General features: G+C 34.1%; 1 protein-coding gene across 1 annotated transcript in view; it reads left to right on the plus strand.

Annotated features, from left to right (window-relative positions):
• The window catches only part of Anln (anillin, actin binding protein), a 63,794-nt gene extending 41,048 nt beyond the window's left edge, over positions 1-22,746 (plus strand). Inside the window, exons 21-24 of the mRNA XM_076863991.1 lie at positions 10,286-10,372; positions 15,182-15,289; positions 19,736-19,908; positions 22,623-22,746. Of these exons, the coding sequence (XP_076720106.1) occupies positions 10,286-10,372; positions 15,182-15,289; positions 19,736-19,908; positions 22,623-22,746 (492 nt within the window). The remainder of the gene's footprint in view (positions 1-10,285; positions 10,373-15,181; positions 15,290-19,735; positions 19,909-22,622) is intronic.
• Positions 22,747-24,842: the final 2,096 nt, after the last annotated feature.

Here is a 24,842-nt window from a genome sequence, read left to right on the forward strand (position 1 = left end):
AACAAATCCAGAGCTTATCATCTGACCTAAATGAACTTTTTAGGCATTAAGCCTTTTAGGAACTAGAGATGTTAATTTAAACATTATTTGAGCAAACATTTATGAAGTAAAACAACCAATTGGAATTATAGAATTTTGGGATTGGAGGTAGAGTGATTAGGCATTCTAAAGCTGTCAAGTTTCTATCTGGTGGCCTCTCTGATTAAAATAGTGCATATACCGTGTATAATTGATGACAACATTCAACCTAGTCATAAGTTATGTTTTATAACACAGTTGAAGTGTGGACTTCTTAAACAGATTAGAATTATAATCTTTTCATGCAATTCTCCACACTTGACAGGGGACAGTAAGCTTGATGGTTTTGTGGATATTTTCAATTCTTTTCTTTATCAGGACAAGCTTCTAATCAAGAATATTGTCTACTTTTCCATAGCTCTAAAGCAGTAGGGTACATTTTCCCCTCATCTTTCTGAGAATTTTTATCTCCAGCATTCTCTGGGCTAAAAAAATGAAATTTTATTAATTAGCATTGAGAGGAAAGAACCTAAGAACTTAAAATTGACAATATGGAAAAGAGAGAAGAAAAGTTTTAAGAAATGGGTATACTGAAAATACGATGTTTTGATTCTACATATGGTTGTCTAAAGTTAGAGGTTTATTTCATGGAATTAGTCGATTGGAATCTATATATGTGTATATATAATATATATAAATTGTAATTTTTAAGATATTTATATATATATATATATATATATATATATATATATATATATGTACACACACATATTTGGGGAGGGGTCTTAGAATTTCCCTTTAAGTTACCTATTTTGGTTTGGAGGATCAAATTGTAATGAACTAACACTATGGTGAGAACTTTTAAATTTAGACTGAATTAAGATTATTCCACTCAAAATGTTATTGTTTTTCACAGGGCAGACGAAATGATGGATAATAAATAGCATCTTTCTTCCTTTTTGACCTAGAAGCAAATATCACTTTAGATATACATGTTACCATTTTATACTAGTGGTGAAATCTAAACAGTTGAATTTTTTCTTATATTTGTAGTCCCTAATTCAAATTTGAAATCATTTCAAATTGTCACATATGTTTAAACATCTTTTATAATTTAAAAAGTGCTTTTACATGAGGTGTCTATTAATCTATTGATAAGAAAGATTTATTTAAAAATATTTCTTATGAGAATTTTCATGCTGGAAGAAAATATCAGTACCCAAACTTTTAACTAGTAAGAGCAGCATAGTCAGTATTTAGACATTTAATTTTAATTTTGTCAATTTTGGGTGGTAGGGGGTTATGCTGGGGATCAAACTCACGGCCTCAAGCATGCTGGGTACACCCCCCCAGCCCTCTTTGGTCAGTTTTTGCTTCATGTATTTTAGAGCTACCTGCATAATGTTTTGGATTATTGTATCATACTGATGAATTTTTCACGCCATCTCCAATGACCTTTATTTTAAAGTCTACATTGTTGATATTAATGTAGTCAAAATAGCTTTTTATCATTGGTGTATATTATTTTTTTTCATCCTTGAGTCTCTTTGTGTCTATATTTCAGATTTATGTTTTTTAAATATCTTTTATGGTCATGTGTTGTTTAGTCTGACAATATTTTGTCCTTTCACTGGAGTGTTTAGTCCATTTACATTTAATGTCATACTAGTGTGTTTGGGTTTAGACTACCATAGGGTTGGGCAAATTACAACCCACAGACTAAATCTAGCTTGTGGCCTACTTTCTTTTGTTAAAAAAAAATAACATTACATTTGTCACAATAAATGGACCAATACTAATAAATTATTATTATTATTAGCAAAGTTCAACAGTCTGTTTTTGTGATCACACTATTTGAGACACTGCTATGCCATTTGTTTTTATGTTGTCTATGGCTGCCTTCATGCTCTAATGATAGAGTTGAATGGAAGTGACAGACCATATGGTCTACAAAGCCTAAAATGATAATTGGTTCTTTACAGAAAAAGTTTGTTGACAATTTTCTCGTTTTTTTTTTTTTTTTTTCCTGTTTTTGCTTCTTTGTTTTTTCTTTCTTCCCTTCTTCAGGATAATATTTAATATTTGAATATTTTCGTGATCCTTTTCATCTCCTCTGCTGAATTTTAGGTATACTTCTTTCTATTTATTTTTTTTAGTAGTTGCTAAAAATTACAGTATGCATCCTAAACCTATTGAAGTCTGCTTTGAAATATTATTAAGCCACATCATGTGCCGTATAACAGAATCCCACAACAGTATAATCCCATAATCCCATTTGTCCATCCCATTATATTTTACTTCTTTATTATAATTCCCATCAAGCACTGTCATCATTTTTTCTTTAATTAATTTTTAAATGACATTTTTAAATTATGTTTTAAAATGTTGCCCTTTTGTATTTACCATTTATGGTGTTCTTTATTCCTTTGCAAATCCAGGTTTCCATCTGGGAACCTTGCACTCTCAGGAGGAACTTTTAAAAAATTTCTTGTAGTATAGATTTACTGGAAATAAATTCTCTAGTTTTTGTTCATTCAAAAATGTTTTTATAATTTCTTAATATCTGAAGGATATTCTCACTGGCTCTAGACTTCTGGGTTTATGGATCTGTAGTTGTGTATTTTGTTGTAAGTTTTGGCAGATTCTAACTCATTAATATTTCCTCTGCACAGTTCTACCTTCTTACTGGAGCTCCTGAGAAATCTATTAGACTGTTGACTATTTTCCTATAAGTTATGGCATGTTCTTATTTTCATTTAATTCTTTATTCCTTTGTACTTCATTTTAGATCATTTCTAATAAGCTGTTTTCTAGTCCATCTATCTTTTTTCCTGAGGTACCCCAGTCTTCTATTAAGCCTACCTAGTAATTACTAAGTAATTGAAACTCTTTTTTCTTTAGTTTTGAAATTTCAGAATTTGGACCTGTTTTACAGCTTTTAATTCTCTGCAGATATTCTGTATCCTTTTAACCCATTTTTGCCCATCTTTTGCTCTAAATTCTTATTCTGATTCAACATTTAGATTATCTGTGGATCTGGATTTGCTATTGATGTTTTTTTTTTTTTCTCTTGATAAGGGCCATATTTTCATGTCTTGAGTATTTTTCTTTTTTTAAATTTAATTTTTTAATTTGTTCTAACTAGTTGTACATGACAGTAGAATGTATTTTGATACACTGTACACAAATGGAACATAGCTTCTCTTTCCTCTGGCTGAACATGATGCAGAGTCACACTGGTAGTGTGTATAGGGTAATAATGTCTGTCTCATTCCTCTGTCCTTTCCATCCCCACACCTTCTCCCCTTCCCTCACTCCTTCTGCACAAAGTTCCTTCATTCTTTCCTTATCCCCACCCCCCACATTATGGATGAACATCCACTAATCAGAGAAAACATTTGGCCTTTGGTTTTAGGGGGATTGGCTTACTTCGCTTAGCATGATATTCTCCAGGTCCATTGATTTACCTGCAAATGCCCTAATTTCATTCTTTAAGCCTGAGCAATATTCCATCGTGTATATATACCACATTTTCTTTATCCATTCATCTGTTGAAGGGTATCTCGGTTGGTTCCATAGTTTAGCTATTGTAAATAGCTAATATAAACATCGATGTGACTGCATCACTGTACTATGTTTATTTTAAGTCCTTTGGGTATAAACTGAGGAATGGGATAACTGGGTCAAATGGTGGTTCCATTCTAAGTTTTCTGAGGAATCTATACTGCTTTCCTTAGTGGTTGCACCAATGTGCCTTCCCACCAGCAATGTATGAGTTTCCTTTTTCCCCACATCCCTGCAAGCATTTATTGTTACTTGTTTTCTTGATAATTGCCATTCTAACTGGAGTGAGATGAAATCTTAAAGAGTTTTGGTTTGCATTTCTCTAATCGCTAGAGATGTTGAACATTTTTTCATAGTTTGTTGATTGATTGTATTTCTTTTTTGAAGTGTTCAGTTCCTTAGCCCATTTATTCATTGGCTATTTTAGTTATTTGGTTATTTGTTAAGTTTTTGGGTTCTTCTTTTTTTTTTTTTTTTTAGAGAGAGAGAGAGAGAGAGAGAGAGAGAATTTTTTTTTTTTTTTATGATACCAAAATAGTTTTTCTCTTACTGAGAGAAGGAGAATAATTAAACATAGTCCTAGAACACACATGTTCTTATATGTCACATACCAATACATGTAATACATAAAAATAATCCAATGAATAAAAATAACTTTTACAACATAATGAAGTCAACTAATTAAAATATCATGGACATATTAGAAAAGAAGATATTTTATAACCAATAACTGCATGAAAATATGTTCAGTAAAATTATTCATCAGAGAAATGTAAATTAAATCCATAATGTGATACAAATTAAACGATCTAGAATCACAGTGTTGGTAAAGATGTAGAATAGTTCTTTTAGATTACTGGTAGGAAGGATGCAACTGTTTTGAAAAGAGTTTGGCAGTTTCTTTTTCTTTATTTTCCCTTCTTTACTTTTTTTAAAATTAATTTTTATTGTTGGTTGTTCAAAACATTACATAGTTCTTGATATATCATATTTCACACTTTGATTCAAGTGGGATATAAACTCCCATTTTTACCCCGTATACAGATTGCAGAATCACATCAGTTGCACATCCATTGATTTACATATTGCCATACTAGTGTCTGTTGTATTCTGCTGCCTTTCCTATCCTCTACTATCCCCCCTCCCCCTCTCCCCTCCCCTCTTCTCTCTCTACCCCCTCTACTGTAATTCATTTCTCCCCCTTATATTTTTCCCCCTTTCCCCTCACTTCCTCTTGTATGTAATTTTGTATACCCCTGAGGGTCTCCTTCCATTTTCATGCAATTTCCCTTCTCTCTCCCTTTCCCTCCCACCTCTCATCCCTGTTTAATGTTAATCTTCTTCTCATGCTCTTCGTCCCTACTCTGTTCTTAGTTACTCTCCTTATATCAAAGAAGACATTTGGCATTTGTTTTTAAGGGATTGGCTAGCTTCACTTAGCATAATCTGCTCTAATGCCATCCATTTCCCTGCAAATTCTATGATTTTGTCATTTTTTAATGCAGAGTTATACTCCATTGTGTATAAATGCCACATTTTTTTTTTTATCCATTCGTCTATTGAAGGGCATCTAGGTTGGTTCCACAGTCTTGCTATTGTGAATTGTGCTGCTACGAACATGGATGTAGCAGTGTCCCTATAGTGTGCTCTTTTTAGGTCTTTCAGGAATAGACCGAGTAGGGGAATAGCTGGGTCAAATGGTGGTTCCATTCCGAGCTTTCCATGAAATCTCCATACTGCTTTCCAAATTGGCCGCACCAATTTGCAGTCCCACCAGCAATGTACAAGTGAACCCTTTTCCCCACATCCTCGCCAGCACTTGTTGTTAGCACTTGTTGTTGTTTGACTTCCTAATGGCTGCCAATCTTACTGGAGTGAGATGGTATCTTAGGGTGGTTTTGATTTGCATTTCTCTGACTGCTAGAGATGGTGAGCATTTTTTCATGTACTTGTTGATTGATTGTATGTCCTCCTCTGAGAAATGTCTGTTCAGGTCCTTGGCCCATTTGTTGATTGGGTTATTTGTTATCTTATTGTCTAATTTTTTAAGTTCTTTGTATATTCTGGATATTAGGGCTCTGTCTGAAGTGTGAGGAGTAAAGATTTGTTCCCAGGACGTAGGCTCCCTATTTACCTCTCTTATTGTTTCTTTTGCTGAGAAAAAACTTTTTAGTTTGAGTAAGTCCCATTTGTTGATTCTAGTTATTAACTCTTGTGCTATGGGTGTCCTATTGAGGAATTTGGAGCCCGACCCCACAGTATGTAGATCATAGCCAACTTTTTCTTCTATCAGACGCCATGTCTCTGATTTGATATCAAGTTCCTTGATCCACTTTGAGTTAACTTTTGTGCATGGCGAGAGAAAGGGATTCAGTTTCATTTTGTTGCATATGGATTTCCAGTTTTCCCAGCACCATTTGTTGAAGATGCTATCCTTCCTCCATTGCATGCTTTTAGCCCCTTTATCAAATATAAAATAGTTGTAATTTTGTGGATTGGTTTCTGTGTCCTCTATTCTGTACCATTGGTCCACCCGCTTGTTTTAGTACCAGTACCATGCTGTTTTTGTTACTATTGCTCTGTAGTATAGTTTGAAGTCTGGTATAGCTATACCGCTTGATTCACACTTCCTGCTTAGCATTGTTTTTGCTATTCTGGGTCTTTTATTTTTCCATATGGATTTCATGATTGCTTTCTCTATTTCTACAAGAAATGCTGTTAGGATTTTGATTGGCATTGCATTAAACCTATAGAGAACTTTTGGTAATATCGCCATTTTGATGATGTTAGTTCTACCTATCCATGAACAGGGTATATTTTTCCATCTTCTAAGATATTCTTCTATTTCTCTCTTTAGGGTTCTGTAGTTTTCATTGTATAAGTCTTTCACCTCTTTTGTTAGGTTGATTCCCAAGTATTTTATTTATTTATTTATTTATTTATTTATTTTTTTTTTAAAGAGAGAGTGAGAGAGGGAGAGAGAGAGAGAGAGAATTTTCATATTTATTTTTTAGTTTTTCGGCGGACACAACATCTTTGTTTGTATGTGGTGCTGAGGATCGAACCCGGGCCGCACGCATGCCAGGTGAGCGCGCTACCGCTTGAGCCACATCCCCAGCCCCCAAGTATTTTATTTTTTTTGAGGATATTGTGAATGGGGTGGTTGTCCTCATTTCCATTTCAGAGGATTTGTCGCTGATATACAGGAATGCCTTTGATTTATGCGTGTTGATTTTATATCCTGCCACTTTGCTGAATTCATTTATTAGCTCTAATAGTTTCTTTGTAGACCCTTTTGGGTCTGCTAGGTATAGAATCATGTCATCTGCAAATAGTGATAATTTGAGTTCTTCTTTTCCTATTTTTATGCCTTTAATTTCTTTCTTCTGTCTAATTGCTCTGGCCAGTGATTCGAGAACTATGTTGAACAGAAGTGGTGAGAGAGGGCATCCCTGTCTTGTTCCAGATTTTAGAGGGAATGCCTTCAGTTTTTCTCCATTCAGAATGATGTTAGCCTGAGGCTTAGCATAGATTGCTTTTACAATATTGAGGTATGTTCCTGTTATCCCTAGTTTTTCTAGAGTTTTGAACATAAAGGGATGCTGTACTTTGTCGAATGCTTTTTCTGCATCTATCGAGATGATCATATGCTTCTTATTTTTAAGCCTATTGATGTGGTGAATAACATTTATTGATTTCCGTATATTGAACCAACCTTGCATCCCAGGGATAAATCCTACCTGATCATGGTGCACAATTTTTGTGATATGTTTTTGTATCCGGTTTGCCAGAAGTTTATTGAGGATTTTTGCATCTAGGTTCATTAGAGATATTGGTCTGTAGTTTTCTTTCTTTGAAGTGTCTTTGTCTGGTTTAGGAATCAGGGTGATGTTGGCCTCATAGAATGAATTTGGAAGTTCTCCCTCTTTTTCTATTTCCTGAAATAGCTTGAAAAGTATTGGTATTAGTTCCTCTTTAAAGGTTTTGTAAAACTCTGCTGTATACCCATCCAGTCCTGGGCTTTTCTGAGTTGGTAGTCTTTTGATGGTTTCTTCTATTTCCTCAATTGATATTGGTCTGTTTAGGTTGTCAATATCCTCCTGACTCAATCTGGGCAGATCATATGACTTAAGAAATTTATCGATGCCTTCACTATCTTCTATTTTATTGGAGTATAAGAATTCAAAATAATTTCTGATAATCTTCTGTATTTCTGAAGTGTCTGTTGTGATATTGCCTTTTTCATCCCGTATGCTAGTAATTTGAGTTCTCTCTCTTCTCTTCGTTAGCGTGGCTAAGGGTCTGTCGATTTTATTTATTTTTTCAAAGAACCAACTTTTAGTTTTGTCAATTTTTTCAATTGTTTCTTTTGTTTCGATTTCATTAATTTCAGCTCTGATTTTAATTATTTCTTGCCTTCTACTTCTTTTGCTGTTGTTTTGCTCTTCTTTTTCTAGGATTTTGAGATGAAGTATTAGATCATTTATTTGTTGTTTTTTTCTTTTTTTAAGGAATGAACTCCAAGCAATAAATTTTCCTCTTAGAACTGCTTTCAATGTGTCCCATTGATTCCGATATGTTGTGTCTGTGTTTTCATTTATCGAGAGAGAATATTTTAATATTTATTTTTTTTAGTTTTCAGTGGACACAACATCTTTGTTTGTATGTGGTGCTGAGGATCGAACCCTGGCCGCACGCATTCCAGGCGAGCGCGCTACCGCTTGAGCCACATCCCCAGCCCTGTTTTTTGGGTTCTTTATATTTCCTGGAGATTAGTACTGTTTCTGAGGTGTGTGTGTGGTAAAGGTTTTCTCCCATCCTGTAGGCTCTCTCTTCATGTTATTGATTGTTTCCTTTGTGAGAAGCTGCTTTTTATTTTGAATCCATTCCGTTTATTCATTCTTGATTCTTTTCTCTTTTCAAAATTTTAACCAGCCTAGTGGTTATGAAGTGTACCCCTTGTAGGTTTGATTTTGTATTTTTCCAAGTACTGTTGATTTTGAGCATCTTTTTATGTGTTTATTGGAAGATATACATGTATATATTCTTTGACATACAGATATATACCTTTTTTTGGGGGGGGGTTGCTGGAAATTGAACCCAGAGGCATTTAACCACTGAACCACATCCCCATCCCTTTTCTTAATATATTTTATTAGAGACAGGGACTCACTGAATTGCATAGTGTCTTACTAAGTTGCTGAAGCCAGCTTTGAACTTGTGATCCTCCTGCCTCAGCATTCTTGAGCTGCTGGGATTATGGGCCTGCACCACCACTCCCAGGCAGATATATATCTTCTTTGAAGAAATGCCCATTCAAGTCCTTTGCCAAACGTTTAATTGGGTTGTTTGGGTTGTTCTTTTTATTGTTTCGTTGTTGAGTTCTTTGGCTTTTCTGAACACTAGACCATTACATATCACATTTTCTTGATCTATTCTGTTGGTGGTCATTTCGGTTTTTGCTACCTCGTAGCTATTTTAAGCAGTGTTGCAATGAAGATGGGAATGCAGATATAACTTTGAGAACCTGATTACCATTGTTTTGGACAAATACTAGAAGTGGAATTGCAGGGTCATATAGTAGTTCTGCTTTCAGCTTTTGAGAAACCTCTATACTGAAAGGTTTTTGATTTTGATGAAATAAAATTTATTTTTTTTCCTTGTGTTGCTTATGCTTTTGTATCATATCTGAGAACTCATTGCCCAACCCACAATCATGAAGCTTTACCTTCATGTTTTCTTTTGAGAGGCTTATGGTATTTGCTGTCATATTTAAATAATTATCCATTTTGAGTTAAATTTTTGTATATGGTATGAGGTACAAGTCCAGCCTCTTTTTCATGTGACTATCCAATCTTCTCAACACCATTTGTTGAAGACTGCTTTGTGCCTTTGAATGGTCTTGGCATCCTTGTCAAAAATCAATTGTATGAATTTATTTCTTTGGGCTCTCAATTATTTTTCCTTTGTTTATGTGCCATCCTTTGCCAGTACCACAGTTTGAATTAATTTTTTATTTTTTTAAAATGTATTTATTTATTTGGTATGGGGGATTGAACCTAAGGTCACTTAACCACTGAGCCATATCCCCAGACCTTTTTATTTTCATTTAGAGACAGGGTCTCACTAAGTTGTATAGGGCCTCAATAAATTGCTGATACTGGCTTTGAACTTGTGATCCTCCTATTTCAGCCTCCAAAGTTGCTGGGGTTAAATGCAAGCACCACTACACCTGGTGAATTAATTTTTTTAAATGGGGATATATAATTTCTCCATCTTTGTTTCTGTTTTTAAAGATTATTTTGGTTTTTAGGACTTTTTGACAATTTCCTATGAGTCTGAGGATTAGCTTTCTCATTTCTGCAATTCATTTTTCTTTATTAGTAAATTTAAGCAGTTGGTCTCCTGTTGAGTATATTCTGTTGATGGAGAATAGATAAATATGTAATCTATTCTTAAATCTATGTTTTATTTTTCACATTAATTAGGGTTTTTGTTTTTGTCAAGCTCTACAGTGAATTAATTTATTCTTCAAAAGTGTTTTTTGCTAAGGAATCAGTGGCTTTTGGCTATGTCTTTTATATTCCAACTTTAGAAATAATGTATTTTCTATGTATATTATTCTTTATTCATGATTTATACGTTTTATCAAGAAAAATCATCTTTGAAACTATTTTACAAATAATTTACCCTTTTCTTCCAGGTACCCTTTTTGTCTCCTTTGGAAGGTCATATTTATTTAAAAATAAATTGTCAAGTGAATTCAAGTGTTGAAGAAAAAGGTTTTCTAGTAAGTAGCATCATTTAGTCTTTATTTTCCTTTTTCAATTTTATAAAACATAGACTTGGTTTCCCATAGGAATGAAGGTCTATGTGATTAAATGATAAGTTGGTTCAATAAAGATTTGTTGCAAATCGTCTATATGCCAGTCATTGTGCTGGAATACCATAGGCCATAAAAAGCAATCACTCAACTAAGGCTTTTAGTTCACTAAGGGGAAATACAAATGAATAGGCAAGTACAATACAGTACTAAAGTAGGAGAAAACACAGTGGGGTAGATGTGAGCTGGCAAAATATCTGTCCTGTATGTGGAGAAGGTTAAAGGAAGCTGCTGGAAGAAGTAACTTCTAAACTGCTCACTGAAAAAGTTAGGGGAAAGGAGATAAGTGTTCCATATAAGGGGATCATGTACAGTGGCCTGGAGGGCCCTTCCCTCTCTTACCCCCACCTGAAGGAAAGAAGCATGAGACACTCCAACAATGACAGGTATTTCAGCCTTTGAGTTAAGGGGAGGGGTGGAGGGAGGAGAGGGTCTAGAAAGCAAATGGGCCAAGTGTTAAACGGCATTTAAAAGATTTTGGGCTTTATTCTGAAGCCAGTGGGGTATTCTTAAAACATTTTAAACAGAGGAAAACACTAAATTTGGGGTTTAGAAAAATCATTTTGACCTGACATATGGAACATGATTGGAGAATGGTGATCCTGAAAGGCTAGTTAGGAAACAGGTACTGGGTGTGAGAGATGATGGGAACCACAAGTGGGATGCAGGGAATGGCTCAGCAGAGAGACATGAATAAGGAAGCAAGTAGACACAGGTGATTTGGCTCTAGCAGGTGAGGAAAGCACAAGTCACGAATGGTGCTCAGCTCCCTCTTTGCACATTTTGAGTGGCAGGAATACTATTGAGGTAAAGCACCTGGGGGGAAGAGCAAGTGTGTTCTTCCTTCCCACATTTGAGGCTGGAGGCCATGTATCACCCCCCCCCCCCAACATTTTATTGTGAGAAATGGCAAACAAATAGCAATGTGTATAGAATTTTACAATGAGCATCCATCTATCCACTTTCTAGATTTTATCTTACACCTGTAACATTTTTTACTACCTTGTTTTACCACATATCTCCTATCCAGCCATTCCTCTATCTTTTTTGGAAGAATTTCAAAATATGTTGTAGACATTAAGGGTTTTCCCCTGAAACTTAATTGCACATTTCTTGAGTTTTGATAAATACATAGGTGTGTATAACCCAAATTTCTATTAAGATTTAAACTAATAAGTTTCCTCATGCCCCTTCCCAGTCAATTCCTACTTAAAGTGGGAAGTTTTAATGAGCTGGGTTTTAAATTATTTGAATTTTAGGACTAGAGATGTGTTTCAAAGATCAGAATTTGGAACTGAGGGTAGAAGTTTTAGTGGTGATAGAGGTATGGATGTGTTTGCATGTCAAGGTAGTAATGGAAGGCCAGGGCCAATGAGCAGAGCAGATCAGGGGTAACATTGACATTTAAGTGAGATAAGCCCTCAGAGGATTCCACAGGGAAGGAAATGGAGAATTAAATGTCTTGGTTGCCAAGGAAAGGGTTTGAAGGAGGGAGTGGTCAAGTTAGATAAGAATCCACTGTGACTGCTGGAGTAATAAGGTGGTCATTTCAGCCCTGGCAAGAACAGAGGCTAGATCACAAGTGGTTCTCTAGATCACAACTGGTTCTGGATCTGATGGGAGGTGAGGAGTGAGAGCAGGAGTAAATCTTGTAAACAAAGTTTGGTAGCAAGTGGGAAAAGAGAGAAGAGTGAGTGTACTGTAGGGTGAAAGAGGGACTTGGTCCTCATTTATTAGGATGGGAGAAACTTGAGCAGCTCCAAATACAAATGAGTGATTTCTAATAGGGCCAAAGAGGATGAAGATAGAAACCATAGGGAACTTGAACTAGAGTAATTCATAAAGCAAGGTCATGAGGGGATGAAATGTTCATGGGATCAGTCTATATAGAATTATACTTTTTCTGTCATTAGAGAATAGTATATGTGTAGAATACATAGAAAATTTTGTTTATGGTGAAAATCGAATTGGTTTTCTCTTTGACACACAAATTTGAATGATACAAGGGATGTTACAAATAAGTTTGCAGTTACTATTGAAAGGTGCAAAAAAGAAGAGTTAAAGTATAAAATAAAGCCCATGTGGCCTAGCTAAATCAGACTTCCTATAGATAACACCCAAATTTTTCCTTTCTTGTTAGCTTCTTCAGTTATAAATCCAGTAGGTGGCAGTAGATAGTCTTGGAAAAGCATTTTAAAATAAATTTCTGACTTGAAATGAAAGTCATGTTTACTTACTGACCTTTGAATGTAAATATTTTTACATTTTATTGTAGACACCTTTAGCAACTGATAGGTTCTGTTCTAGTAGCCAGTTCATTTGTATATAATGTGTAACCTATTTAATTTTTGAGCTATGCTCTTAACTAGACTTGAATCCTAAAGCCATTGTTATTACACCCACAGTCACAGAAATGAAGAGCTCAGAACTCCCTCATATGACTTTGTCCTCTGCCTAAACAATGCATTTTTAATTCCACCCACCTTCTGTAAAAAATAGAGATTGTAACTGAAATGAAAGCTATTTGGTTCAATTTCCTTTCCTGCTGTGCCAGAGACAGCTGGAGGAGGAAGTCTGTAACCAGAGACATTGGTACCTGGTTCTAAATCAATGTGGGTCCAGATCGGTCTTGAATGATGACAACAGAAAGGCGTTTTGGACAGGGAGCTAGAAGATGCCAATTTTGCTTTGTTATTGTGTGTTGTCACTTAATTTTTCCCTAACCCTCATTTTCCTCAGCTATAAAGATGAAAAGGCTGTCTTATTCCTCGTTGATTAAGTAGGATATGATAATAACTCATTAGCATTTCCCTTGACTGTTACCTTCAGGGTGTAAAAGATTCACACAGGAGGGAGCTCATGAGTCACCTGCACTAACTTGTGCTTGAAATTGAAATGACAAGATTTCTTTCTTCCTTAGCTATGAGCAGTGTTGTTCAGAAAAAAGCATGTGTTGAGAAAAAGAATGAGCTAGGGAGGAGGAAAAAGGACAGGAGGAATATGATTATTAGGAATATTTTACTAAACTAACTAAGCTTATAGATTTGAGGGTTTTTTTATGTATCATGGAAGCATCTCATACAAACTGCCTTTGCCAAATTCACATAAACCAGTGAATTGGAAAGAGTATGTATCCTATTGCAGGGTTGGTGCTAGGATTAGTTGAGTTAATGTGAAAATATGTTCTTGGAATAGTGTGCCTCCCAGCCAGAATCAGATAATACTAGTGTTGTTTTTAGCTACCCAACAATCAGAAAGGTAAAGTTGTGATTTAAAGGTAGGAAAACCTTGGTGTATTCTGAAATCAAACACAAAAATGCCTTTAGGTTATCTGCATCAGGGGATAGCAAAGTAGGACCCATCACTTGTTGCTGTAGAAATGGGATAATCTGTTTACACTTAGTGTCCATGCTTCTTTTGTGCTACAAAAGAAAGCTGAATATTTGTAATATAGACTAGATGAGCTACTATGACTGAAATATTTATTCTCTGGCCCTTCAAGGGCCAAGACTTTTACCAACTCATGATCTATATATAGCATTGTTACATTTTTTTCCTTTTTTTATATATATATATATTTATTTTTTAGTTTTCGGCAGACACAACATTTGTTTGTATGTGGTGCTGAGGATTGAACCCGGGCCGCACGCATGAGCCACATCCCCAGCCCTCCTTTTTTCTTTAATGTAAAAGTTCCTAAAGGATTTTTTTTAAAAATTAAAAGTGAGGACTTCATATAAATTAGGGCTCTGTTATAACTACAATTGAAAAATAGCAGAGAAAAAAACTTCCCAGCTTCTACTTATATTGTTTAAGTGGAAGTACTTGCTCATTACCTATTTAGGAGTTTGGTCTGTAACCAACACTACCCTTCACCTACCCTTGGGATGCCACCTGCATTCCTAAGACATGTCTGACTGCAGGGAGATGCCACTTCCAAGTGCACCTGATAGCCAGGCAGTGGACTTGGAGTTCTGATGTTTAGCACAGTAGTCCATCAAGGCTTATGATCATGAGTTGACTTTTATAATCCTGTTAGAAACTCTGTTCTAAATGAGAATAAATGAAATGCCAGTCTTCGTGTAAGGTAAGTTTAATTTAATATCCTATCACTATTTTTGTGTGTGGGGGGGGAGGGTAAACTGGGATTGAACTCAGGGACACTCAACCCCTGAGCCACCTCTCCAGCCCTATTTTGTATTTTATTTAGACACAGGGTCTCACTGAGTTGCTTACAGCCTCACTGTTGCTGAAGCTGGCTTTGAAGTGATCCTCCTAACTCAGCTTCCGGAGTTACTGGGATTACAGGCGTGTACCACTGAGCCCAGCCTGTCACTAGTTTTTTAATGCAGAAGATATTATACTCTCATGTCATTATATTCTACAACACTCATACATCTCTCTTGTTTAAGGAGCATTTGGTTAGGGATACCATGCTCATGAAAACTCTAAAGTTTTTTAGAGATATTTATTTGAGGTTAATTATCTAGGTGGTATAAAATGCTTTTAGATAACATAACAGTTATCTTCTGGTGTGAACAATCAACAATTTTCATTACTAAGGTAAAAAGATATGATACAAATCATACAGATTTTGACATGAAATGTAGCGACATGAAATGTGGCAACATGAAGTTGAAGATACAGAATCAGCATTTTATAGTTTGGACATTTTCCTCCAGTTTCTCAAGTCAGCATTTCAATTGACTTTTCCAGACCATATTTGAAGATGTTAGTGGTTTTGGTGCCTGGCATCGAAGATGGTGTGTTCTTTCTGGCAACTGTATCTCTTATTGGACTTATCCAGATGATGAGAGGAGAAAGGTAATTTAAGTAGTACTGATTGGTGGTGAAGAGCTCTGATTTTCATGTGGTGTCTCATGCAAGTGTTCCCTCTGTCCTTCAAGATTCTCCCTTGCTTGTACTTACTAAGCCCTTAAAATGTTTTTTCTGCAGTCCTCTGTTTGTCAAGATTTTATATCCTGTCCATTGCTTATGATTTTCCTTCTTTTCTCTTAGAGTCTTGCCCCCTCCCCCCTCCTGTGCTGGGATTAGGGCCTGAGCATACTAGGTAACCATGTACATTAAGCCACATCTCCAGCCAAAGCAGTACTTTATTTATATATAATCTCCATCTTTCCACATCAAAAAGATAAATCTATGATATTGTGTTTAGTAATTATTAAATAGTATTACATTATGGTCATTAAGATTATTAGTATTTTAAAAATATATGTGAAATGTTTAAGATATTCAAAAAGGCACAAAAACATCATTTCAGTCAACTTTAGTTATTAATCCAGTTGAAGCTGTTTATGTAGATGTTCTCCATAGAGATAACCCATGCTAAAATTGTTTTTTGTTCCTATGTATTTCTTCAGATTCTATTGTATATATGTAATATATGTTATTGCAATTGGTATTTTAAACATTGAACAAATAATATATTGTAAATATTCTACAACTTGCCTTTTTGGGGACAATGTGTTAGTTAGTCTAGGAGGATATGTGTATTTTTAGTTTCATTTTCTCTGAATATTGTATTGCACTGTAAGACCACACACATCACACTTTATTCGAAAATAAATAATCTAAGTGCTCCTCTTTAGGAGCACTTAGATTATTTCCACATCTTTGCTATTAAAACTAGTACTGTTGCTTTTTAAATAAATGGATAAAAGTTCTGGGTTGTGGGATTTTTCATATCTTTAACTATTTTGTCAAATGATTCTTTGAAGATGGTCTACAATTTTCCATTCCAACCAAGATGTTTATGGGACTTCTCAGTTTTCCTATTTTTGCTGACACTTGATCTATCAGCCTTTTAAACTTTTGTCAGTAGATCCAAAGTGTTATCTCACTGTTATTTTATATATCCTTGATTACTAGAGGAAGCATCTTTTCTTATATGTATGGCTATTTATATTTTCTCTTCTATTAATTGATTTTCTATATATTTTAGTCATTTCACATTCTTTTTTGTAAGGTGGAATTATAATTCTCTGGTCTGTGGCTTGGGATATCTTTTATTATTACAGTGTTTTAAAAATTTACTGAAATTTTTAATGTTAAGGAAACCAGATCTGTTAACCTATTGTGTTGTTTTTGTGACACTGGAATTTAACCCAGGGCCTTGTGCATGATAGGCAAGTACTCTTATCACTGAGCTATATCACCAGCTCTTTGTACTTTTTGAGTCTTAAGAAAACCATCCTTACCCTGTAACCAAAAAATTTCTCTTATACTTTATCTACAAAGTTTTATACTTAACATTTAATTTATCTAGAATTTTAAAATTTACTTTTTGGGACCAGAGAAACTTTTGTGTTTGTGTGTGTGAGTGTGTGTGTGGTACTGGGGATTGAATCCAGGGCCTAGTGTGTGTGAGGCAAGCACTCTACTAACTGAGCTATATCCCCAGCCCTGGTTAACAAATTTTGCCTGCATTATTGAATGGTCAGTCCTTTTCCCACTGATTCACAGTGCCATTTCTGCAAAGTATTAATATATTTGTTATATGTATACGTCTAAGATATAATTATGAGTAGGTTTATGTTTTAGCTTTTCTATTCTGTTTCCTTTTCTCTTTTTCTATCCTAATTTCAATAACTACAGCTTAAAGTAAATCTTAGTACCTGATCAGGCAAATCTTTATTCTTATTCAATAATGTATTACTCTTTTTAGCCCTTTTATCTCTTTCTCTCCTGCAGGTGCACACACATGGAAAAGTATATTTTGCTTTTTAAAAAATTTTTTTTAGTTGTTGATGGACCTTTATTTTATTTATGTATACGTGGTGCTGAGAATCGAACCCAGTGCCTCACACATGCTAGGCAAGCGCTCTACTATTGAGCTACAATCTCAGCCCCACCCTATATTTTGCTTTTTATAATTAAAATAGTCATATACACAAAAAAGAAATAATATACTATACAATTAGCTCTGGGAAGTATTAATTTTGAAGTTTAATTTGTGTCTCCAGAACATACTTTTTTTTTTTCTTGTTTTGCTGGGCATATTTTAAAGTAAGTACCAGGCTTCATATTAAACATTTCATCTGTGTGAGCCAGGCTATAGATTTCTACATTAGTTAATGCCCCAAGGGTAAACCAGGATTTCAGGCTAGCTTGCTCTTCAGCACTCTCTCTTCCTCATTGATTTTGGCTTTTGATGATTTCTTTTATTTTTTTAAGTTCAATTATCTAGAATTTTGGAGGGGTTATATAATAGCAGAACTTTCATACTATTTAGTTTCATACTGTTTAGTTTTCCATATTTATTGGAAACTTTGTATCACAATTTATTTATATGGCCCCCCTTACTATCTTTTAATTTGTTTTGAATTTTTGCTATTGTGAAAAAATAGTGACTACATATGAATAAATATCTTTGTTTGCTTATGTATTTGCTCAGGATAAATTTCTTTTAAGTAGAATTGTAGATCAGAATATGTTTACTTGAATGCTTTTTGATAGCTGTTATCAAATTGCCAGCGAGTCACAAACCATTTTATATTTGGGATGTAAGAATTTCTGTTACCTTTAACCAACGAACAGAGGATTTTACTGTTCTATCCAAACTTAGCCCATTTAAGGTTTTAAAAATTATATATTTTATTTTAATTCTTAAAATTACTAATAGAATTGACAGTTTTATTGGCTGTGACCATATGTATCCCTCTTCCTTTTTGGGGACCATTTGGTCTCATGAATTTTTAGTTAACATAGCACAGGAATAATTTAGCTTCCAATTGCTTGGCCTTATCTTTTAGAGATACATAAAAAATATTTATACATGAAGTAAGATGTCTAGGCTTCTTTTTACTGAAAGAGGAGAAAAAGGTGAAGTATAGTCAAAAGGTAGTTGAACATATGTATCTAATTTGAGGGTACTTAAGGGATTATATACTGTTCTTTTTATTTTCTGTTTGAAGATTTCCATAATAGTGGTTTTGTTTATTTTAGGTTCATAGAATAGTTAATAACAGCCATCAGTTGGTATTTTTGGTTTCCAATTTTTTGTATAGCAAGAAACAATAAGAAATATTGACTATTTATGTTTAATATAAAATATTAAATATTTTAACTTTTTTAATTTTTAATTTAACTGATAAGTAATGACTTAGTCTCTTTATGATGGGGTCCAATATGTTTTCAATATATGTATATATTGTGCAATGATCAAATCAAGCTAATTAGAATATTTATCACCTCAAATATTTTTCATTCATTTCTGCTGAGAACACTTAAAATTCTTTTATTATTTTTCAAATGTACATTATTATTAGCTATAGTTATCGTACCATGCAATAGAATTTATTCCTCTTGCCTAACTTTAACTTTGTACCTGTTGGCCAATTTCTCCCCTTATCTACTGCCTTCCTTTCCCCAGCCTCTGTTCCACTCTCTACTTGTATGAATTTGACTTTTTTAGATTCCACATGTAAAAAGTAAGATCAGTGTGCTGTTTGCCTCTCTGTTCCTGGCTTATTTCACTTAACACAGGGACCTTTAGATTCTTTCATGTTATCTCAAATGTCAAAATTTCTTGTTTAAGGTTTTAAAAATTATATATTTTATTATTTTTATTTTATTTTTATTATGTATTTTTTAAATTTTATTTTTATTATATATGTTATTTTTTATTCCATATTTGTTGGAAACTTTGTATCACAATTTATTTATATGGCCCCCCTTCTTTCAAGGTTGAGTAGTATCCCATTTTATTATCCATTCACCTATTAACGGATACTTAGGTTGTTTCCATACTGTGGCTATTGTGAATAATCCTGCAGCAAACATGGCAGTGCTGACATCTCTTTGACATTCTGATTCCAATTCCTTTGGGTATATATCCAGTAATGAGATTGATGGGTTATATGGTAATTCTATTTTTAGTTTTTTTTTTCAGGAATTTTCAAACTGTTTTCTAAAATGGCTATATTTATTTACAATATCACCAACAGTGTATAGGGGTTTTTGTTGTGGTGGTGGTTACCAAGAGTTGTTCTCTTTCATCTTTTTGATACTAGCCAACTTAACAGGTATGATGTGATATCTCATTGTGGTTTTGATTTACATTTCCCTGATGATTAGAGATTACCAGGGCATTTCCCCCCATATATTAATTTTCCATTTTGGGGAAATTTAGCTTTTAAATGAATGGCTTTTTAATTTTAATTTTACTAACTTAATGCTTAATGTTTCTTGACTTAGTTTTGTCAAGTCAAGAATTTAGACTACTAATGTTTTTTAAATTTATTTTTAAAGAATCCCATAGGAAGGATTAATCTGGCCAATTGTACCAGCCATCAGATAGAACCAGCCAACAGAGAATTTTGTGCAAGACGCAATACTTTTGAATTAATTACTGTCCGACCACAGAGAGAAGATGACCGAGAGACTCTCGTCAGCCAATGTAGGGATACACTCTGTGTAACAAAGTATGTATGAGCCTTTTATTATTTCTGTCAACTAAGTAACTAATTACCCACTTTGTTCTTATCACTATGAGAAATATCAGAGTGACCTCTGACTTTGAAAAGGGAACAGCCATAGTAGGAAACACATCTACAGCATTAAGAGAACAGTCTATGAAACAATATAGCTAAGAAGTATTTAACATTCAGGTTATATCCCAGCTAATCATGTTTTCTAATATGTTCACAGTGTAGGCATTTTCAAGGTGGTTAGCTAATTAATAATCTTTGGGTTAAGTTTATAGATTTCATGTGTAGCTGAGAAGTCAAGCTTTATTTAAGAAAACTTGGTAAATTCCTTCCTTTCCATTACAAAAATACCCTCATTTAACCCAATGATTTACAAAAAGAGTCTCATTCTTCAGATTCCTGGTTGGAGGTTGAGAGAATAAATTCTTGGGAATATCACTTTTTTGTTAACCTTCAGCTTAAGATACAAAAACTTAGTAATAACTCTAAGGGTCTAACATAGCTTCGTTTGCGTGAATGACCAAAAAGTTGGAAGACGAAGTTATAACTAGGCACAAAAATTAGAATTTGACAAAAAACCTTTGTTCATCAGGCTGTTGGTGGATATTGAGGACAGGGAGATGGTAGCCTTAGCTCACTGAGTTTCTAATGTGAAAATCTTAGAAAGCTGTAGCCCAGAGACATTATACCAAAATAGAACAATGTTGTTCCTCAGAGCCTGCTAATTCGTTTTTTAAAAACTAGGGGACCCATTCTTCGCAAATTCTTCTTTTTTTTTTTATTGTTGGTTGTTCAAAACATTACATAGTTCTTGATACATCATATTTCACACTTTGATTCAAGTGGGTTATGAACTCGTCCTGATTAATTCACATTGGCTCATCCATTCCTTTCCTTCGGGGACCTTCAACAGTAGTGTAAAGACAGGACAGGAGAGGCAAAATGGATTTGTAATTATTTTTGCTTGGTAGCTGCCCCATGGCTGGTCTCCATCATTGAGAGAACCAAAGTTCAGTACCTAAATAGTTCTGACCACAACAGCTTACTTTATCTCTTGTAAATCTTACTCATATTTTTCATATAATCTTATTTTTTACTTGCTGCATAAACCCTTCTACACTGCTCTTTGGGACTTCCCCTATGGTAGAATTAGCTAGATTACCTATTGCTCTAATTATTCTGTTTATTTATGTGTATTTTTTCTTATAAAATTGTCATAACTTGGTTGTGTTCTGTTTTATCCAAGCATATTCTCAGTTTATAGTCCTGGCTATCTTAAGCTTTGCTTGAGGGTTTAAAAGTTATTTTATTTTTTTGATCATAACAATAAAAATACACTGCAATTCTGCATTCTTTTTTGTCGATCTGTTTCTCTGTAGTTAGTGCCTTTTAAACATATACCTTTTATCTAAATTTAATGTACCTCATTTTCATTTTTGTTAACCAGGCTTGCTATATTTCCCTTCTTCATCATAAAAGATTTCTCCTGATCAATATTGCCTACCTTACAGTAGACACTACATATTTGAACTGGAAATACCTTATCACATGGGGAGGCAATATTTATAGTGGAGCTTTAAAGTCAACAGACCTAAGTGTTTTTTGTTTTGTTTTGTTTTGTTTTGTTTTTTAATTTGTTTTGGGCACTGGGGATCAAACCATAAGCTACACTTCTGGCTCTACAAACCTAACTTGGTAACTTAATAGATGTAATCATGGCAGGTCACTTAACTTTGCTAGTTCTCTGAATTCTCCTGTGTCAAAAGGGAAAAAGAAACTTCATAGAGTGACAAGAGAGTTAATGAATAGATACACTTAGCACAATGTTGAGCACTACAAAAGGTCATTGTTATTCCAAGTAATATTCTTTTTATTAACATTTCGGAAATGGTAAATTTACCCCTTTATTCATTTTTACACCATTTTAGTATAAATGACAAATTGTAAAGGTATAAAATGAGTATAGCATAAAACCCTTTAATAGATAAATGGCTATTCTCTAGAAGGACAGTCTGTCTGGGAATTAGGGAACTCCCCCTTTCCCTGCCATTGCTCACCCCATCAACCAGTTATTCATTCATATTGCTAATATGGATGCAAGGAAAAGATTCCTGTATGACAAAAGTCTTAGAATCTTTGTTTTAAGTACCACCATGTTCTACCAGCATAGTAGGACAAAAATAATGAGGAACAATGCACAGTGGCATTACCTATAAAGGCAGGTTAAGATCCAAGAGCGAAAAAAAAAAAAAGATCCAAGAGCATCCAACTTTTAGGGAGCCTGAGTCTTAAGGATATCGGTTACTCAGATTTGAGCTCTCAAGGATATCGATAACTCAGATTTGAGTCTGTGATGGTATTACTAGTAAGCTGCCTATACTCAGTGGGTGTCTTACATTGCCAAATTACCTAGGCAAGACTGCCTGTGTGAAACATCTTCTTTGTTGGAAACGTCATTTACCAAATGTCGTTAGTGTGAGTTATGATCAGCTAACCAAACAGGATAATTTTACTCTATTATACTTAGAAAAACATCTCATTTTGTGGGTCTTTATTAGAACTCATTAAAAGGTGTTAAGACTATAACTCTTTTTACTGATTTATTTAGGCTTTTTTGTTTGTTTGTTTTTCATTTTTCTTAGCAAGGCTACATGAAGGTATGGAATGAGATGGAGGAGATTCTGACCTCTGTTTGTTTATTCCTGTAGGAACTGGCTGTCTGCAGATACTAAGGAAGAGCGGGATCTCTGGATGCAAAAACTCAATCAGGTTCTTGTTGATATTCGCCTATGGCAACCCGATGCTTGCTATAAACCTATAGGAAAGCCTTAAAAATGTTTCTGTACCATTTAGAGGTTTTTTTGAGTTGTGTCATAAATGTATTTTAAGAAAACACATTTAAGAGCATCAGATTTACTGATTGCATTTAATGCTTTAAATAAGAGGGTTTGTGCAAATATTCACTACATATTATGCAGTATTTATCTTTTGTATGTAACAACTGATTTCTCATCTTTCATTCATAAGTAATTCATAAATAATTGGAAGGCAGTTCATTATAATTGACTTTGCATAATCCAAATAGAAAAATTTCATTTTCCTAGAAATTTAATTATCCAATTATTCATGACAATTTTTTTTTTTTTTTTTTTTTTTTTTAAGTTAGAAATCCTGAGTTATCTTCTTGGAGCTATGAGCCTCCAAGTAGCAAGGTCTTCCAGGGGTTAGAGAAGGAAACCTCTGGTTTGGTGATTCCTTCTCTAGCTTTGGTAGTTTTTTGAAAGCTTGTTACCAGCATACTGAAAATTTTTTTTTTCTTAAGTACTTTATGGAAAATTTTTAAAAATGGAGATGAGAACTTTTTCAAATAGCAAATGTATGTTAGTTTAAAGCTTGAGGCTGCATTTAAAAAAGAAATATAGGGAGCATTTTGTGAGATTTGGGGGTTAAATATTTTATATAGAAGAGTTAATAACCACAAGGTTTACATTTACCCAGTTACTATATATGCAGTGTGGTGCACATTTTTCATAGAAGTCAGGCTTTATTGAAATAATCATTTTTGCCATGTAGCTTATAGATTTCTCACACGTTACCATATTAATTCTTTCTGCTCCTATAACAAGAACAAATGTAAATTGAAGAATTTTTATATTAAAAGAAGTAAACTTTTACCAAGCTGCTATGGATTAATACTTTGCTTGCCAAAGTTCTTGTCTTTTCTTTTCCCATGTCTATGTATGACAGTGTCTTGAAACCTATTTTGAAATCATTCAGAAAACCATTATGTCATGTATTGCCTTTAAAAGTCTAATACTTTTTTATTATAAAATATTATAAAACATAGTCTCAACTTTTAGAGTTTTTGCTTGAATTGTTAGAAGTTATTGATGATTTCATTTCTAAACACTAAATTCTGTCACCTGTCATTTTATGTTTTAATCATTCAAATGTGTTTTTTCTTATGTATGTTATAAAATATATTTTATGACCTCTTACCTAAATAAATACTTGTAAATGGCTTATGGAATTGGTTATTTAAGAAGTACTATGTGTGCTGCTCTGCATCTATAAGCTCTGGGGCTTCTTGAGGGTATTGTCCTGACAGTATCTCATCTTTTTGTCTGTAGCCCAGGGTTTAGCTTATTGTATAATCCCAGGGTTGCAATTAAATGTGTGGGTGGATGGAAGGGTTCCTTTCTGAGGCATGTCAGCAGAATATGGAAATTAGATGTGCATTTGAGAAGATGGTGGATGATTCCCAAGTGCTTAGTAGAAACTGAGTAGATGAGGGATATCACCACCCAAAACAGACAATAGGTGTGATGGGACTGATGAGGTGGTTCCTTGTATTTCTTGATAGACTTGTATTTATTTTTGAACAGGCATTACATATGGTGGTACAAAATTCAAGAGGCTCAAAAAAGTTAAAGTGAGAAATCTTATGTGTTGTAACTACTTGTACCCATTTTTGTGTGTTTTCCCAGAGGACACATGATTGCATATTACATGATTACATGTTATTTATAAATAGTTATATTTTTTAGTTATACTATTTATTATAAGTTAAAGAAAAAAAACTAAAAATATATAACTATATAAAGTTCAATTTAGGAAGAAATTTAGGTTAAGATGATTATAAAAAATCAAGTTAGAAATACCCAAATACTGAACTGACAGTTTCATTGTCATCTGCCTAAAGGGACTTTGTTGAAATCATTGGAGTAGATAAGATTTTTCAGGGAGTATAATATGGAAAGAAAATCAGTAGTTCAGAGGGAGAGTGAAAAAGCAGTACCAACAGTTGTCCTCTGTGAAAAAAGAACAGCAGTGGAGTTTGGTGAGACCAGAGAAGACTCTTAAGATCCTGACCCCGAAATCAGAAGGCACATTAATGAAAATGTGAACTCATGTTTGCAGCAGTCAAT

Source organism: Callospermophilus lateralis, chromosome 1 (genome assembly GCF_048772815.1).
Source record: "Callospermophilus lateralis isolate mCalLat2 chromosome 1, mCalLat2.hap1, whole genome shotgun sequence".
Classification (NCBI taxonomy): Eukaryota; Metazoa; Chordata; class Mammalia; order Rodentia; family Sciuridae; genus Callospermophilus; species Callospermophilus lateralis.